Genomic DNA, 17730 nt, shown 5'->3' with positions numbered 1-17730 from the left:
CTTGGAGTGTGGCCTTACTTCACTATTAGCATCAAGTTCACCTCCACATGTAATTTTCAACTCTTCCCTTCCATCAATCACATTGGTAATTTACTACACTTCACCTTGTCTGGATTTGGGCCCTTTCGCACCTGCTACACCGGTAATTATGCCCTTACTTCAAAGCATTATGGTCAGGGAGTCAAGGACATACCTAGATCTCATAGCGCCCCATAGCAAAATCCAGTATGCCACCTCCTCCCCCTGGTTTCCCAGTATGCGCTCCACACACTCCCTGGCAAAGCAAAATGCAAAGTGTGACTCCCCGGATTTTTGACAATTTTAACTTTTTCTATTAAGTAGATGTCATTTCTAATTAAAAAATTGTAATAAAGAAAGGTTGTGCTCCATCTCGCAGACTTTGTCCAACTTCTATGTGGGAAAAACTGTAGTAAATGTATGTTGCACACTATATTTCTCAATGTGTTTACAGACAACTGCCACAAATGCATTGAAATTTTAAATCTACTTCCCTTCACACCGCATATTATAAAACTGCATGCCTGCAGCTGCCACTAGGTGGAGCTTAGTGCATAAAAATTTATAGAGTAACTATATATATTAATGGAATCTGTATATAATCTCTTTTCACTGAGCTCTTACTAGTGGTGGCTGACAGAAAATGCACTAAATCTAAGTTAGTCACGTGATCTACCTCCATGGTAGGTAAGACACTGATTATGGTCCTAAAAAAAACATTTTATTTTTGTTATTTTATAAAAAAGATAATTTATTATTATTCCACATTTATACATGAATATTGTAAACATCCATATATAAATATAGGGGGAGATGTATCAAACTAGTGCAAAGTAGAACTGGCTTAGTAGCTCATGGCAACCAATCAGATTCCATCTTTCATTTTTCACAGCTCCATTGGAAAATAAAAGGTGGAATCTGATTGGTTGCTCTGGGCAACTAAGCCAGTTCTACTTTACACCAGTTTGATAAATCTCCTTCCTTGGTGTATTCTACTGTGCATTTAATTATTCCATGTTCCTTTGTTATGTATTATATTTACTTTCTTATTTGTTTTTCTCATGGTTTCTTATATCTGCAGCAAAAACATAGTCTGGATACATTTATTGCTACTTCATAAGATATTCAGCCTGCTGGCCTTGTACCTTATAAGGCTACTTTCACACGAGCGTTCGGAGCGGATCCGTCTGATGTTTCATCAGACGGATCCGCTCCGATAATGCAGACGTTTGCATCCGTTCAGAACGAATCCGTCTGCATTATTACTTAGAAAATTTTCTAAGTCAGAAAGTAGCCTGAGCGGATCCGTTCAGACTTTACATTGAAAGTCAATGGGGAACGGATCCGCTTGAAGATTGAGCCATATGGTGTCATCTTCAAGCGGATATGTCCCCATTGACTTCCATTATAAGTCTGGACGGATCCGCTCGCCTCCGCACGGCCAGGCGGACACCCGAACACTGCAAGCAGCGTTCAGGTGTCCGCTCACTGAGCGGAGCGGAGGCTGAACGCTGGCAGGCGGATGCATTCTCAGTGGATCCGCCTCCACTGAGAATGCATTAGGGCCAGACGGATGCGTTCGGGGCCGCTCGTGAGCCCCTTCAAACGGAGCGCACGAGCGGACACCCGAACGCTCGTGTGAAAGTAGCCTAAAACTGTAGGACAAACACTCACTTGGCCAATAACTCCCCAAAACACATTCACACTTGGCTCACTTGAGCGTGCATGTGTTCTAAATGGGAAGAGCAGAGTATTTCCCTACCTGATACCTCTTATGATGGCTTATCTCCTGGGAGAACAAAAGGACTGGGCATCTACAGATAAGATTGGCCATACACATTAAGGGCCCTTTACACCTTTTACGGGCCGAGAATCCACCAGATAATCGCTAACGAGCATTCATAGCAATTATTTGTTGGTGTAAAGGTGTCGCCAATCACTCAATGATCAAGTGAAACGTTCTTCGGGCAATTGGATTGTTTGTGTAGGCATCTAAATTGTCATTTGACAATAAGTCTGTATGGGGTTGAGCGATGGCATTAGCGATCTCTCCTCCCCATATAAATGCAGCAGTCTCCTCCAATGACAATCAGTGAATTGTCAGGAAGGAATGCTTCCTTTCCAATAATCACCTGTAAAATTGGCCCATGTAAAGGGGCCTTTACAGTAGATGGTTGGCCGATCCTGTTGAAATTGGCTGGTTTGTGATTACCTACTCAAGAGAAGCTTAAAGGGGTTGTCCACTTTTTACTACTGATGACATATCCTTAAGATAGGTCATCAATATCAGATTGTCAGGGGTCCGACTCCCGGCATCAGCTGTTTGATGAGAAGGCAGCGCTCATACAAGTGCTGCCTTCTCTGCTCTGTTTACCTGCTTGCCGCAGCAGTTGCAGTGGTGAGCAGGTGTATTTACAAGTATGGCGTCCCCATGCACTTCTATGGGATGGCTATGTAGTATTCACTTGAACAGGCCGAGCTGTACCATAGAAGTGAATGGGGAGGACATACTTGTAATTACACCTGCTCACCACTGCAATTACTGCGGCGAGCAGGTAAACAGAGCATAGAAGGCAGCGCTTGTATGAGAGCTGCCTTCTCTTCAAACAGCTGATTGGCGGGGGTGTGGGTCGTCGGACCTCCGCCAATCTAATCTTGATGACCTATCCTGGGCATAGGACATCAATATTAAAAAGCGGACAACTCCTTTAAAATTATAATTTATACATTGATATATTTACTAAATCAAACCGTAGAAAACTACCTTTAATCCCATGGATCTTACAGTATAAAAGAGTCTTATTTTTCTTGTTTCTCATTTCCCTTTCCTTTTTTTGTATTCTATAATTGATTCAAGTCTTTCATTTGTAAAACATTATAACAGAGATGCATTACTAGTATACAGTGGTATCAAAGATTCAATTCAATGCCCTGGCCCTGTATCTCAATATCCTGGCCAAGGCAAAGTGGCTTATAAGTATCTAAAACGCAGAGAACATGTTCAACCCTTACCATCCCCATAAAGATGACATATAAAAGTAGTAAAGCAGGTTTTCTGTTACACATTCTACTCAACTAAAATAATGATATAAAATAGTCATTCTTCTATAAAAGTGAAGTAATCCCCCTTTCCTTGCAAATGACCATTAAAAATATGTCTAAGTAGAACATTTGTGCAAAAAGAAATGAATCATTCCTATCACTGTCCCACTGTTCGTGGGCAGGGTGTGGACTGCATTCAAATTAATCCTATGTCTGATAAGGTCCAGCACGTCTGAATCACTGGTGATAAGATGTGTTCTGCTTTGTAGAACAAAAGGGCAAATTCACCACCAGGGCGCTACTTTTTATCAGCACTTGGAAGCCATTCAAATAAAAGCCATTTTTTGCATATGTTGAATAAAGAACCAAATCTTCATATTTCATTTTTTATCCAATATTCCTCAATTATATCTTTGCTTTTCCAAGGAGTTAGGGCACGGCCACAATGTCAGGTTTCTGCCTACAGTTCTGAAAGCCAAAACCAGTGATTTCAAAACAGAAAAGTTGTGCCACTCCTTTATGCTTTCTCTCCTTCTATGATCCGCTTCTGATTTTAGCTTCCAAAACTGCATGCAGAAACCTGACCGTGTGGCCGTGCCCTTAGATTTCCACCCAGATAACAGCCTTCAGAGATGTAAAGGGGTGTTTGCCCACTTCGTTATCTCAGCTTAAACTATGCCACACCTTGTACATATGAGTGTGACTACTATGGCAAATGATCAGAGATTAAATATTTTAGCACATAATTTCTATGCGTAGAACTCAACGGTGGTAATATAAAACATTAATATAAAGGTGATCCATAAAATGCCTCAAGAAGAGATGAGGCGACTTAAACTGCCTCGAAAGCATCTCAAGATGGTCAGTATAAGTTGTTGTTTTAATTCCAACTTATTCAATAGCATCCTTTTAAAAAATCTATGTAAAATTACACTTAGAATATTTTTCCTTAAAAAAAGAGAAATACAACTAAAATAAATAGATAATAGAAAAATAAATAGATAATAGAAAAATAATTAGACCTGGTAACCCAAGAATGGTGTAGTAGGGTCGGCACTCTGTGAATCCTGAGCTTTGTCGTACACAGCTTCTCCATAGTCCCTGGTACTGAAACGTTGCAGTCACTGGGTTGTCGTAGAGATCCTGTGTACTCCACATATCTATACATGTGGATGCAATGATGCCGGCAAAGCCTAGGGCTGAGACGACAAAGCCCATCGTTTGGCACATTGTGACCGACATGGTTGAGAGCTGTTGAAGGTCCCAGCTGGTTCTGTGTGCTGCTCCTGATCTACTGGAATCCCATTCTGAAGGACAATTATAACCTCCTCTCTCTGATACCTGCTTTGTTTGCTTAATATGTTTTCATAAGATATCACAGTTTCGCCGTCATTGTGGGTAGTGTGTGGTCGAGTTTCACATGATACAACGTAATACAGAGATATGGGCATTGAGTAGTGTAAATGATGGCAACAGATCCGCAAGGTTATGGCATCATGATAAGAACCATTGCCACAGTTTCTATTTCAACCAAAATAGTTAGTGGGGTTTTTTCATGGCTATATTTAGTGTTTAGCGAATCGAAGTTCACGAAGTTGACTTCGATCCGAATTTCAGGGAAAATTTGTTTTGCCGCAAAGCCAAATTTCCTTGTGCTTCGTGGTAACAAACCATTTTTCACTAAAATGGTGGTAAAACAAAAAAAATCATACTCGCCTCATCCATTTGTGCGCGGCAATCTTGATTGAAGATCCCTCATAAAATCTTGTGTGCGGTGGCGTATGACATCACCATGCTGGCCAGCGTAATGATGTCATCACGCCCTGCGTGAGAGTTTGCGCTGGATCTTCAAGCAAGATGATCGCAGCAGGCTCTTCGCGATCTAATGGATAAGGTAAGTGTTTTTTTTTTTACAGATTAACCCCTGACAGCCCTCAATGGTAATCTCAGATGCAGCGATCAGCGAGGATCACAGCATCTGGGGGTTTCAATCATAGGGGGCACCGCCATTGCGTCTGCTACTCACAAATAAATGCGCATTGCGACAAAGTAATTCGTCATGAAGCAAATTTCTGGGTGAAATTCAGTGAAGTAGCCAAATCGAAGTTTTGAGAACTTCGCTCATCTCTACCTATATTTAATACCCCTTTACCAAATTAAATTTCTCTAGTCTTTACGTATTTTAAGCTTTGTTGCAAGTTCAGTAAGATTTGATAAGAAGGAAATCAAAGCCTGATTTCTTCTGTCAACATGATGGACAGCACAATGGATTCTGTGAGTAAATTCGGTCTGTTGAGCACCTGTGGTGTTCATTGTACAACAGATCTGGCAACTGTTTGACCACTGGTTGCATAAACCCAAAAAACTTGCCATCCAAACTTATACCAAAAGGATACAGATCATTTTTCTCACCAATGAAAGTCTATGGTCCTTTTAGACAAAGACCTCAGAGAATTTTCCAACATATACGATGAACATGGAGGCCAAACTTCTCAAGAACTTAGCCTTTACGTCATGTGAACCTAGTGATGATATCCATAGTAATCGCCAAAATGGATTCCTCTCTGGCAGATCTTAAAATCATGTCCAATTGGGATCCTGCATGACTGAAGTAAAGAAACACGGTTCTACAAAGGTATAAAATGTCTGGTGACAACTACTATTGGCAGCCATTACAATGCCCAAAAGAGTTTCAACCAGGTTTCCACTGACACTGACTACATTGTTACACAGACATACAGTACAGGACTTAATGTATACAGAAGGCTAGGTGGCAACTCTATAGACACTGTAATGATATTCATCAATAGATGTCTCCCACCAGGGTCAGACTGGCCCACCAGAGTACCAGAGGATCCTTTGGCTGCCTTTGAAGCCAATAGCTTGCCACTATGGTCTATTAATTTAATTAAAAACCTATTACGCTGTATTGATAACATCAGAGTTGAACCCCAAGAATAATTTCCTCTTGTGGGACCAAGTAACTCCAATCCGACGCTGTTGCAGTCTCTTTTACTGGTATGGGAGGCTATGATAGCTCATAAGGGACTGGATCTTATTAAAACACTCCACATAAATACCAAACCAAAATATGTTTTTCCAAAATGTCTCTCTTTAAGAAAAATCTCTATTTCATTACCCCAACACCAAAAACACTGAAACTTAATGTAATCTCCAAAATTAATCTAAGTTCAAGAAAGCGGAGAACTCCTTAAATTATACTGAAAACATACGAGCAAATCAATATTAATATACATCTTAGCAGATATGTACCTAGTATGGACTTTTACAACAATGGGAATGTCCACATAAGATGACAGAATAACTAAATGTTAAATGTTTAGAGCCTTATTCCACTCAAAACCCCAACATTCATAGTTTACTCTAATCTCTCTCTTTCTATTGCTATAAGGCTGACCATGAGATAGCTGACAGCTATCTCTCCCAACTCTCCATACACATGCAAGCTTAGCTTGACAGGGTGTAGTGTCCCACTCCAGGTGGATGGGAACACTCCAAAATTGTCTGTGCCATCCTATGTCATTTTGCACTATTTATTGTATTTTCCTTTGTCACAGCTGCTAAATTCCCATTTCAGGCTGGTTCAATGCACTACACATATCAGCCTCTAGGTGTCACTTTCACACCATTTATATAGGTCAGCCATAGGAAGTTATTGGGGAGATAGGGAGATTAGGAGTTAGGAGGAGAGGAGCCAGACCTGGCTCTGTCCTTCTGGGCTTTGCCCAGGGAGTGAAGCTACTTCAACCTTTGTAGTCCAGGACTAGGACTAATTGATCCTTTACTGTAATACCCCTTCTAGGGTCCCTTCCAGGGACTAAGGGAATAATTGCTGTATCTTGTGCAACCTTTTCAAAGAATTGAGCAAAGAGTTTGCCTGCCATGAGGCAGACCGCCCTTGGGTTGCCGAATTACTGAAGCACTGAATATTGCTGAATACTTACAGAGGATCCAAACTATTATTTAAAGGCTAAGTAACCAGAGCAAGAACAGGAGCCATGTGCAAGTAAGGTCATCACTTCTACACAGTTGAGCTGGAACCTACAGTACATACACCACCTCACTGAGCCTGTTATTGGAATTTGCAGCTTTACTATCTTGATGTATGACAAAGGGCTGCTATTGGATGATACTTATTGCAAGACTGCAACTTACAAGTAAAGTTCCTGTTTGGTTCAACTACTGCCTCTCTCATCATTCTACTCCATCTCCTAATTGCACCTAACGGTGCTGGCGTCACTAACAGCACAGGGGGCCAGACACCAAAGCACTTTAAAAACCCCTTACCATCAAGGGTGCCTCAACCACCATCTGGCTGGTGTTCCCTGCAATAGAGAGTGCCCCGGAGGATTTAGTGCTGTCTTCCCCTCTACTGCAGGCCGGCCCAGGGGACAACTGAACTGTGGGTACTACTACCCTCACTCGGCACTTCATCTCTGTTACACTCACATAACACCCCTAGGGCGCAGGCGTTGCAAGAGCATACATGTGTCCTGAACAGGATGAGGAAAAAGAGGCTGCTACCAAAACATCAGGCATTGGCTTATCTCCCTGAGAACAAACGGATCTGAAAGTTGAAATCCAAGTGCCTGATCATTATCTTCTCTGACATCTGCTATTGGGGAAGAAGTGGGAGGCCCCATGTGCAATAGATAATCAACTGGTCCAACCAAAATCAACAGGTTTGGTCAACATTTATCAAACATGTATGATGGTCACTTTCACTTAGCAATCCAGTGCTTCATTCTAGAGAAAAATACATATGTAAATGATCAGTTAAGTGCACAGTGGGCAGGCCCAATCCACTCTGTACCTTGCTCCTGCTGCTTCCTATGCCTGCCCATCTCCTTCTTGATTGACTAGGCCAGGAGAGATGACTATGCAGGAACCTAGGCCTCTCAGTCAAAAGGAGAGGAAGTAACTGGCAGAGGAATCATGGGGAGCAAGTGTGTACAAGACTGGCTTGGGCCCGTCCTCAGTGCACTTAACTGCTCATTTGCATAAACATTACAAGTACTTTCTCTCCAGAATGAAGCAGTGGATCACGAAGTGAAAGGTATCATGGCATTCAGGTGAGCTAGCCCTACAATGTTTTCTGCCTGATTTAATCCCTACTCATCGAAAACAATTTTCATTGCTTCATTTTATTTCCTTCCTGCCTTCCAAAAGCCATAGATTTTTCTGCCATTATTTTATGGGTTTGGTATTTATGGTGTTCATTGTGCAGTAAAATTAACACATTACTTTTCTTCTGCAGGTCAATACTAAACAGACACCAATCGTATAGAATTTTTCTATGGTTTTAATTTACTTAAAAAAAACTAAATTTTCTTTTATTTTCCATTTTCAGAAAACCCATACCTTTTTATATAATTTGTCTATGGAGCTATGTAAGGGCTCATCTTTAGCAGGGCAATCTGTAGTTTTTAATAATACCATATGGGGTATGTACTTAAATTACTTGTTATTAATTTTTTGGGGAAAGCAAAGTGATCATTTAGATATTTTTCTGTTATGATGTTCATATTTTGAAATTCGTTCACGCTTCGTTTACTGGTAAAAGGTGAATCACATTATGGATTCCGTTACCACAGACCATAACGCAATTCTGTGACGGAATGCATAACGGAATGCATTTAGAGGCATTTCGTTATTCATTCCGTCATAATAGATGTCTATGGGCTGGAAAACGGATCCGTTCCGTTTCCGTTATGCAGGGGAGTCCTCTCCTGCATAACGGAAACGTGAGAGATCTGTTTTGCAGCCCATAGACTTCTATTATGACGGAATGAATAACGGATTGCCTCTAAATGCATTCCGTTATGCATTCTGTCATAGAATTGTGTTATGGTCCGTGGTCACGCAATTCATAACGCAATTCATAATGCAATTCACCTTTTACCAGTAACTGAAGCGTGAACGAATTTCAAAATAAGAAATTCGCTCATCTCTAGCTGACACCAATGATATTTCATTTTTTACTATTTTTTAATATGTAAAATGGGAAAGATTTTAGTTTTTAATTTTTTTGGGGTTTTTGAATTTTAAATGCTTTTTTTTAACTTTGTTTTTAGCCTCGCTAGGGGTTTTGCATCAGACTGCTTCTACCATAGACTGCAATAGTTTACCACTGCACTGTTCCTATTGAGTCCTTCCACAGAGATTAATACACTGTTTTGCAAAATATTGAATCTGTTCTATGAAGTGCAAGCTCCAATGTCCAATGACAAATTAGACGTTGTTCCTAGTGCAAATTGTTGCTGCCCTTTCTACTCTATTCAGTAAGGAAATCTACATTTATGTCGCACAGTTTGCTAAAAATGTCAGAAATTACAGATTTAAAGGGCATCTGTCAGCAAATTTGTAACTGTGAAACTGGCTGACCTGTTGTCACGCTTCGGTGTGGGAGGGAAACCCCACACCAAGCATAGGAGGAAAGAGGGAAACAGTTATCAGGCCTGAGAAATAGGGAACAAAGATGGACACCTCTTAGTGAAAACCCTAACCAAAATCCTGACCGACTACCAGTATGAACAGACCCCAAAGGTAGGTGAGTTCATACGCAGGAATACCTAGAGTCCTATCTAGCCCTATAGGACCCTGGTACTAATGGCAGGGACGAGACTACCTGTTCCTCCAAAAGGAAGGACGAACTTCAGGCCTAATACAAACAATAGGGAAATGCAACACACAGAACCCAAACAAAATACAAAAGGGAAAGGAAAGACTTAACTTCAAAGAGGCTATGGAAGCACCAGGAACTCAGCCGAGATCCAACCACAAACAATCCACAGGCATAGAAGCTATAAACCGCACAGCATAGTGGGAGAAGCAACTATAAATAAGGAAGGTTAAATGACCACATAAGCAACACCTGGAGGCAAGGGGTGTGGCCATTACCAGAAACAACACAGACACCTATTGATCCACAAGAAAAACCTGTCAGATCAAACCACGTGTTGCCAGTTTCACAGATCTCCTGCCACTCACTGTCGCCGGGACGTCCGTATGTCTCGGTACATCGGTGACACCTGTTAAATGTGCGCTTGGCAACTGAAGGCATCTGTGTTGGTCCCATGTTCATATGTGCCACATTACTGAGAAAAATGATGTTTTAATATATGCAAATGAGCCTCTAGGAGCAACGGGGGCATTGCCGTTACACCTAGAGGCTCTGCTCTCTTTGCAACACCCCTGTGCACTTTGATTGACAGGGTCAGGCAGGCATCATCATGTTTACACTGCCTGGCTCTGTCAAGTGCAGAGGGTGTGGCAGTTGCAGAGACAGCAGAGCCTCTAGGTGTAATGGCAACGCCCCCATTGCTTATAGAGACTCATTTGCATATATTAAAACTTTATTTTTCTCAGCAATGTGGGCACATAGGAACATAGAACCAATACAGATGTCTTCAGCTGCCAAGTGCACATGAAACAGGTCAGCAAGTTTCATAGGTACAAATCTGCTGACAGATGCCCTTTAAATGTAAAGGAGGCTATACAAATCAGTCTAAAGTTGAAGAAAATGAATGATTTCAACTCAAATTGTTTGTCAGGTAACAAAACAAAGTGATGATTTTAGCCGATTGATAAAAGACCATCATCGTCTGAAAAAAAGTCAACCATGTTTGAAATTTTTCTTGGATAATTGGAAGGAAAAAAATCTTTCATGGAAAAAATGTTCCCAGAAAAGATTCCATCGCTCAGTTTCATTGAACTTGTACGGCAGTTTGAACAACTGTAACGACCAATATGGACTAAAATGTGTCCAGCCATTCACCAGATGATTGTTTATTCAACTGTTGTTCAACCATCAGCCCACCTCTATCTAATGTGTATGGTCACTGTTAGGCTAGGGCTTTATGGTGACAGTAAAATTGTGACATTACATTAACTTGCATAGGACTTTAATGTTTTGCCTTTTAAAGGTATGCAATCACAAAAATTCTGATCTTATTCTTCAAATTTCCTCATTTTTTTTGTCTTCGGGAAAGGGATAAGTATGAAATTATTTTTTTTTATTTTAGGGAGGGGTCTTGTCTGAGATTTTTAATTATCTCAGACAATTAAAAGATCCTGTAAAAAATAGATCCTGTGCATCAGTTTTACACATTTGGCATCTGTTTGAGCCATTTCCCTCTAAGGATCCATTCACATGTCCACAAAATGGGTCCGCATCCGCTCCGCAATTTGGCGGAACGGGTGCGGACCCATTCATTTTCAATGGCGCTGTAAAAGATGTGGACAGCACAGCGTGTGCTGTCTGCATCTGCACTTCCATTCCACGGCCCCACAAAAAAATAGAACATGTCCTATTCTTGTCCGCAGTCACGGACAAGAAAAGGCATTTCTATTAAAATGCGGAACCCACATGGCCAATGTCCGTGTTTTGTGGATCCTCAATTTGTGGACCACAAAACAGTTGCGGGTGAATGGACTCTAAGGCTGAGTTCACATCACCATTTAGGGTGGGTTCACACTAGCGTTATGGAGTCAGTTATGGCTTTCCGTTATAACAGGGTTATAACAGAACATAACGGAATCCATAAGATGGAATGCAAAACGGAAGCCTTTAAGAGGCATTCCGTTTTGCTCCGTCCTAATAGAAGTCTATGGGAAAACATAACGGATCCCTCTGGGTACCGTTATGCAAGACGGAAAACAAAGTCCTATCGATAGGACTTTGTTTTCCGTTTTGCATAACGGGCACCAGACGGATCCGTTTTGATTCCCATAGACTTCTATTAGGACGCTGAGCAAACGGAATGCCTTTTAAAGGCGTCCGTTTTGCATTCCGTCATAATGCAAGTCTATGGGGAGCAAAACGGATTCGCCCTTCCGTCTTATGGATTCCGTTATGTTCCGTTATAACCCTGTTATAACGGAAAGCTATAACGGACTCCATAACGCTAGTGTGAACCCACCCTTAGCTTTCCATTCTTCTGATCCGTCAGAAGAAGAAAGAGAGAGAAAAAAGAGGACCCTGTAAAAAAACGGATCCTGTCGCATCAGTTGTCATCCATTTGAGCCATTTCTGTCTGAGATCCGTTTTTAGACGGGAAAAAAAGTCCTGCATGCAATACTTTTGCTTCAGTCTAAAAAAACGGATCTCAGACGGAAATGGCTCAAATGGACAACAACTGATGCAACAGGATTTGTTTTTTTACTGGATCCTATAAAAAAACAGATTCTATCCAATCCTATGCATAACTGATGCAACAGGATCCGTTTTTTTACAGGATTCCGTTTTTTTTTCTCTCTCTCTTCTGCTGACGGATCAGAAGAACGGAAAGCTAAACGGTGATGTGAACTCAGCCTAAGGCCTCATGCAAAGATACATTTTTTTACACAGAAAAAAAGTCCTGCCTGCAGTAATTTCTTTCCATCTAAAAAAAAAAAGGATCTCAGACACGAGTGGCTCAAACGGATGCCAAATGTGCATAACTTTTTTATGGGATCCATTCTTCTTCTGATGGATCAGAAGAACTCCAAAATAACGGTGATGTGAACTCTCTCTGAATTGGGTCTGTTGGGTCCCAGTATTTGACTAATTATGCAGCTGCTGGAGATGGGAGCCGGCTGTCAGCTGTCATCCCCAAAGAGAAAGAAGGGATGGTTTTACACTATCCCTGGGTCCCCATTACTCTATACACATCGTGCAATGAGGCCTGTATAGAGAGATCAGGAAGCAGTGATGTGAACGCGGATCATGTGATCGCCGAGTGTCAGGAGTCTGCTCATGACCGTGCCGTGTGGTCATACCCCACGGCTACTGCTATACGACGATGTGTTGTGGGACAAGAAACTCACGCAACATTTCAGATAATGTATGTCAATGGTGTCGCAACACTGCTGGATTTTATGTTGGAAGTCACATGTCATGTGTAACTTTTAAGATTCACTTACATGACGAAGTGACATGCAATAAGAAAGTCGTGTGACAGGAAATTGCACATATTTTTGTGTTGCAGGACATTTCTGCAACTTGTTGTCGGGCAACACATGTCGCCATGTAGCTGTACCCTTAATCCACTTATATTGAAATATGTCACGGGGTGCACCACCAATGAGGCCAGGTGAGGCGATCACCTCAGGCAGAACTAGGTAGGGGCAAGAGCGGGGCAGCCGAAGGACCATGGGCTGAAGGGAAGGGGTTAGGTTGAGAAATTGGCATTGGGAAGGGGGGTCGCCGTTTCAGTTTTTGCCTCAAGGATAGTTGCACCCCTGCACGACACATATTGCCATGTAAGTTTCTTGGGCAACTAACCCCCAAAAAATTGCAGAAGCCCCTATTTTTCAACTTTTTGAAAATAGAATTCTGGAGTACAGGGTGTGATGAATCTTCCCGACTGATTCCATAGACAAAAGTTCCTACCACAATGGAGTCATTTATCAAGACCAGCATTTTTTATGCTTTTTGATATCCCCTGAGTTGTCAGAGGATGCCCTTAATTTATAATGAGACGCAAGCAGCCTGTGCACCTAGGTTGAAATCTTTCAGTCATCCTTTAGACCAGCTGCAAACAGTGCGGAATATGTGTGTTTGTTTTCTGCATGGATTCCTTGTGTGTGCTGAAAAACAGCAGTGTATTACAGTACCTGCAAAGTGTACGAGATTACACTAACCTAATTTACAGATTTTGCAGGAAATTGACCTGCCATGTGGATTTCCATATCCTCAGCATATCAATTATGCTTGCAGTTTTAGCTGCGGATTTCACCCTTTTCAATGGAAGCCGCATCAAATCTACACCAAAAATCACAATTAGACTTTGCAGATTTTTGTGCGGGTATGCTGCAGAAACGCACAGAAATCCACCCGGAAATTTATGCGGATCTTATGCGCGTTCACCCGCACCTGTGTGCAGGTGGCCCTACACAAGAAGAGTGGTGTAAATGATGATAAATGATCCAGGGTCACTGGCCCTTCCCACATACTCACCCTGGTAAACCCCCTTATCGTAAAGTGGCAAGACGATGGCAACGTAAATTTAGGTGCAGTGGCATTTAAGTCAGAACTTTTAGTTTGTGATTTTTTTTTTACACCAGTTTCTGGCGTAGATGGTCATAGTAGATGACCACTAATATCTCTAGTAATAGATTATGCATGTATACTAAACATAAGCTATATTAGGCTCACTAGGAATCGCTTTTAAAAAAAATATAAATAACTTATTCATTTTGCGTATTGTTATATTGCCTAAATGTTTTTATAAGTGTATTTTCCATATACAATGTTCTGCCATATTATTAATACTGCTCCGTAATAAGACAAGTGTGGTTCTGAATTTTAGGGTGTTTGCACACCATGCAGATTACGTGCGGTTTTTCCAAATAGATTTTTGAGCTTCAGTGTAATACAGTACCAGCAAAGTGTATGAGATTAAAGAAATGTCATGTAGGTGCGGAAATTGAACTGCTGTGTTGAACTTGAAATCTGCAGCATGTCAATCGTTGTATTTTTCTTGTGTGGATTTCACCCTTTTCAATGGAATGCACATAAACTGCACCAAAAATTTGATAAATAGTGAAAATATATGGTGCAAATTTCTACACTTAAATCTATATCGTGTGCAGCCATTCTTTCAGCATTTTCATGGGCTGCTATAGGTTTATATAACCCTATACTTAAATAGGAATTGATTATTAGTCTTCAATTCCTTAAAAAAATATATAATAAGCTCAGACTTCCTTCACACAAACCTTTTGTGGCAGTTTTCAGGCTTTTAACAAAACAATAAATTCAGGTAATTTTTTTACATTAATTTTCTTCTTTTTTTTTTTTTTTTTAAAACGCTGTACCAGAGAATGCAGCATTAAAAAAATCTAGCCCTAAAAAGTGCACCAAGAGTGAAAAAATGCCACAAAAGTCACACTTTCTATAGTGTATTTCAAAATTTCCTATTGTCTTAAGTCTACGATCTGACCGCTGTATTATTTTGTCACAAAAAGGTGGCAAAAAAAAAAAAAAAAACGCTAGGAAAAATGCAGCAAAAATTTGCAGCATGAGGGTACGGCCACACAGTTAGGTTTCTTGATGCAGTTTTGGAAGCCAAAATCAGGAGCACACAGATTTGGTGTCTATACGCTGCATGCAGCGCTTTTCTGTCCGGCTCTATTTGACATCTGACATCATCAAGTGATGCGCTAGATGAATATGAACAATCCGATCAGAAAACTATGGCATTGGTTCTAGCTTCAGTTCACCTTTGACTTTCTATGAAGCTGGATTTTGCAACCATTTTAGTAAACCAAAGGGAGGTGAGGATCAAAAACTTGGAAAAGGTGTAAACTTTCAATATACTGTACTCATTCTCCATTTATGTTGGATCTTGGATTTGGCTTAGAAATACTGATGGAAAATACCATAATTCCCCAAATATTCCCATGTGAAAGTAGCCTAAGACTAGATTCACACCTATAGTTTTAGGATTAGATACAAATCGGATAAGTAGATATCCTCCCTTCCTTCTTAGGGCTCTTTCACACGAGTGGATGCCTTGCGTGGAATCCCCTGCGTTAAAAGAGTGCCAAGCCCTGTTCCAGACAGCAGAGACACGGAGCATTAACATGATTGATAATGCTCTGTGCCTCTTGGCAATCTTTTTACTACAAAATCACGGTGACAACTTTATCTCACTGTGATTTTGTAGTAAAAAGATCAGAAAGGCACGGAGCATTATCAGTCATGTTAATGCTCTGAGTCTCTGCTGTCCAGAGCGGGGTTTGGCACTCTTTTAACGCAGGGGATTCCACGCACGGCATCCGCTCATGTGAAAGAGCCCGTATAGGTTTCCTTCTTTTTAGATCCACTTCTGTACTTGTTTACGTGAAAACTACAGTTGCAAATATGAACTTGCATCAATATATATTCCCAGAAAACGAATTTTAACTTTAGAAAAATGATTATACTAATTAATAAGGATGAAATATATTCTGACTGCTTCTTATGCAATTTCCAAATTACTTTGTTTTTAATAAAAATAAGGTAACCATTTATTTTACTTCTTATCTTTTTAAAATGGCACAGTTCATAAAAACACCACATTTACAAAATAATAAACAATTTATACGTATCATGAATATTTTCTATAATAATTGCAACCAGAAATGATATCGCTGGTGCACTTGGCATCTCAAAGAATCTATGCAGAAGGAAAGTTTTAGATTAGGTGCATACATAGGAGGAGATTTTGCGGCAAGCCAGAAGTGCATTAAAAAGGCATCAGAAATATAAAGGAAGAACTTAGACTTCTTCCTGCAGGATCCACTTCTGGCTTTAGCCGAAAAACCTGAAGAGAAATATCTCATGACCTGCTCTAAAAAAAACTCCATGTGAACCTCCCCTTACAGTTAAATGGTATAGAAAATCACTTCCGTTAAAAAAAATTTTATTTCAGGTAAGCACATAGAAAGTGAAAAGTATAAGGCTACATTCACATATTGCAGAAATTGGAAAATCTCTTCTACACATCTTTATAAGGTTGTTTCTGCAGCAAGTGCAAGGATATTTGCTAACCCCATTTAGATGTATGAAAGATTCAGAAACATTTTTTCAGCAAATCTGCCAGGTGTGAACATCCGTTCCTTAATGGAACTCTTGTCCTAAGTAAATGCCAGAGCCTCAAATGCACCATTTATCTACACAATCATTAAATGAAACGGAAAAAACAAAGGTCTCACCAGGTAATCCGAGGATAGTGAAATATGAACGGCATTCAGTATAACCAGAGCTATCTGTAACACAACTTTGCCATAAACCCTGGAAATTGAATGTCTCGGTCACTGGGTTATTGTACAGGTCCTGAGTGCTCCATTGATTCATTGCAGTGGCTGCCAATATGCCACCCACACCAATAGCTGCAAGAAAGAACCCCAAACACTGGCAAAGTGCTAAAGCCATGATGCCACTCTATGTGTCTGTACCCACACAGGTTTAGATGCTAAAGAATGGTTAATGCACTTAGTGGTAGAGCTGTAGGGATGTTGTAGTTTTACACTTGCAGTGTTATATACGTCATATGCTTCAGCAGTCCGGTTGCATGTAGTGAGTAACCGCCCCAAGCCTAATCTAATGTTGGCAGATAAGTGTGCCTTTCACTACCAGCTAGCTTTTGTTGTATCAGACCTTCTGTGTTTACCCTGAAAAAGAACACTTTCTCCACCCCAATCATAGTCATGAGTAACAGTTGCTTAAAAATGAGCAGAAGGCTTTGTCGACATTTTTTGAAGATCTGCTGAGAACAAACTATTTATTTTAATAAATTAAAAAAGAATGGAACTGGATATGGCCATACGTGACTATGTAACAGCAGAATAACATCATAGTAATAGAATACTTCAGAAAACATCAAATTGAAGTGCATAGAACAAACACAGAAATTACTTATTATGGTCTAAATCACCCAAAAATTGCAGCACAAATTGTTGTTTTTGAGGTGGACCATCAAATATGTATATTAAAGAGTGAATGAGTAAATTTGTTGAAAGTAGTTTCACATCCGCTTCGCCAAATTTAAAAAAAAGTTTGATTCAGGTAAGAATCGGTTCTACCCAAATCACATATGCTCCAATGGCCTTGAATGTTAGTATATAGAACTATCTGTTCTCCTAGGACTTTTTATTTCTTGAAATACTCTAGGATGTGACAAG

At 40.4% G+C, this 17730-nt stretch overlaps 1 protein-coding gene across 2 annotated transcripts in view; it reads right to left on the bottom strand.

Annotated features, from left to right (window-relative positions):
* CLDN18 (claudin 18) overlaps positions 1-17031 on the bottom strand; it is a 32554-nt gene extending 15523 nt beyond the window's left edge. The window contains exon 1 of one of the 2 annotated variants that reach the window (XM_040430996.1): positions 16762-17031. In XM_040430996.1, the coding sequence (XP_040286930.1) occupies positions 16762-16981 (220 nt within the window). In that variant the 5' untranslated portion in view covers positions 16982-17031. Of the gene's footprint in view, positions 1-4082; positions 4303-16761 lie in introns of those variants that run through there. The other variant, XM_040430997.1, reaches the window with a different exon arrangement.
* Positions 17032-17730: the final 699 nt, after the last annotated feature.

This window comes from Bufo bufo, chromosome 4, assembly GCF_905171765.1.
Source record: "Bufo bufo chromosome 4, aBufBuf1.1, whole genome shotgun sequence".
NCBI classification, from domain to species: Eukaryota; Metazoa; Chordata; class Amphibia; order Anura; family Bufonidae; genus Bufo; species Bufo bufo.
The sequence above is the reverse complement of the archived record's forward strand: the minus strand, read 5'-3'. Positions and strand labels throughout refer to the sequence as shown.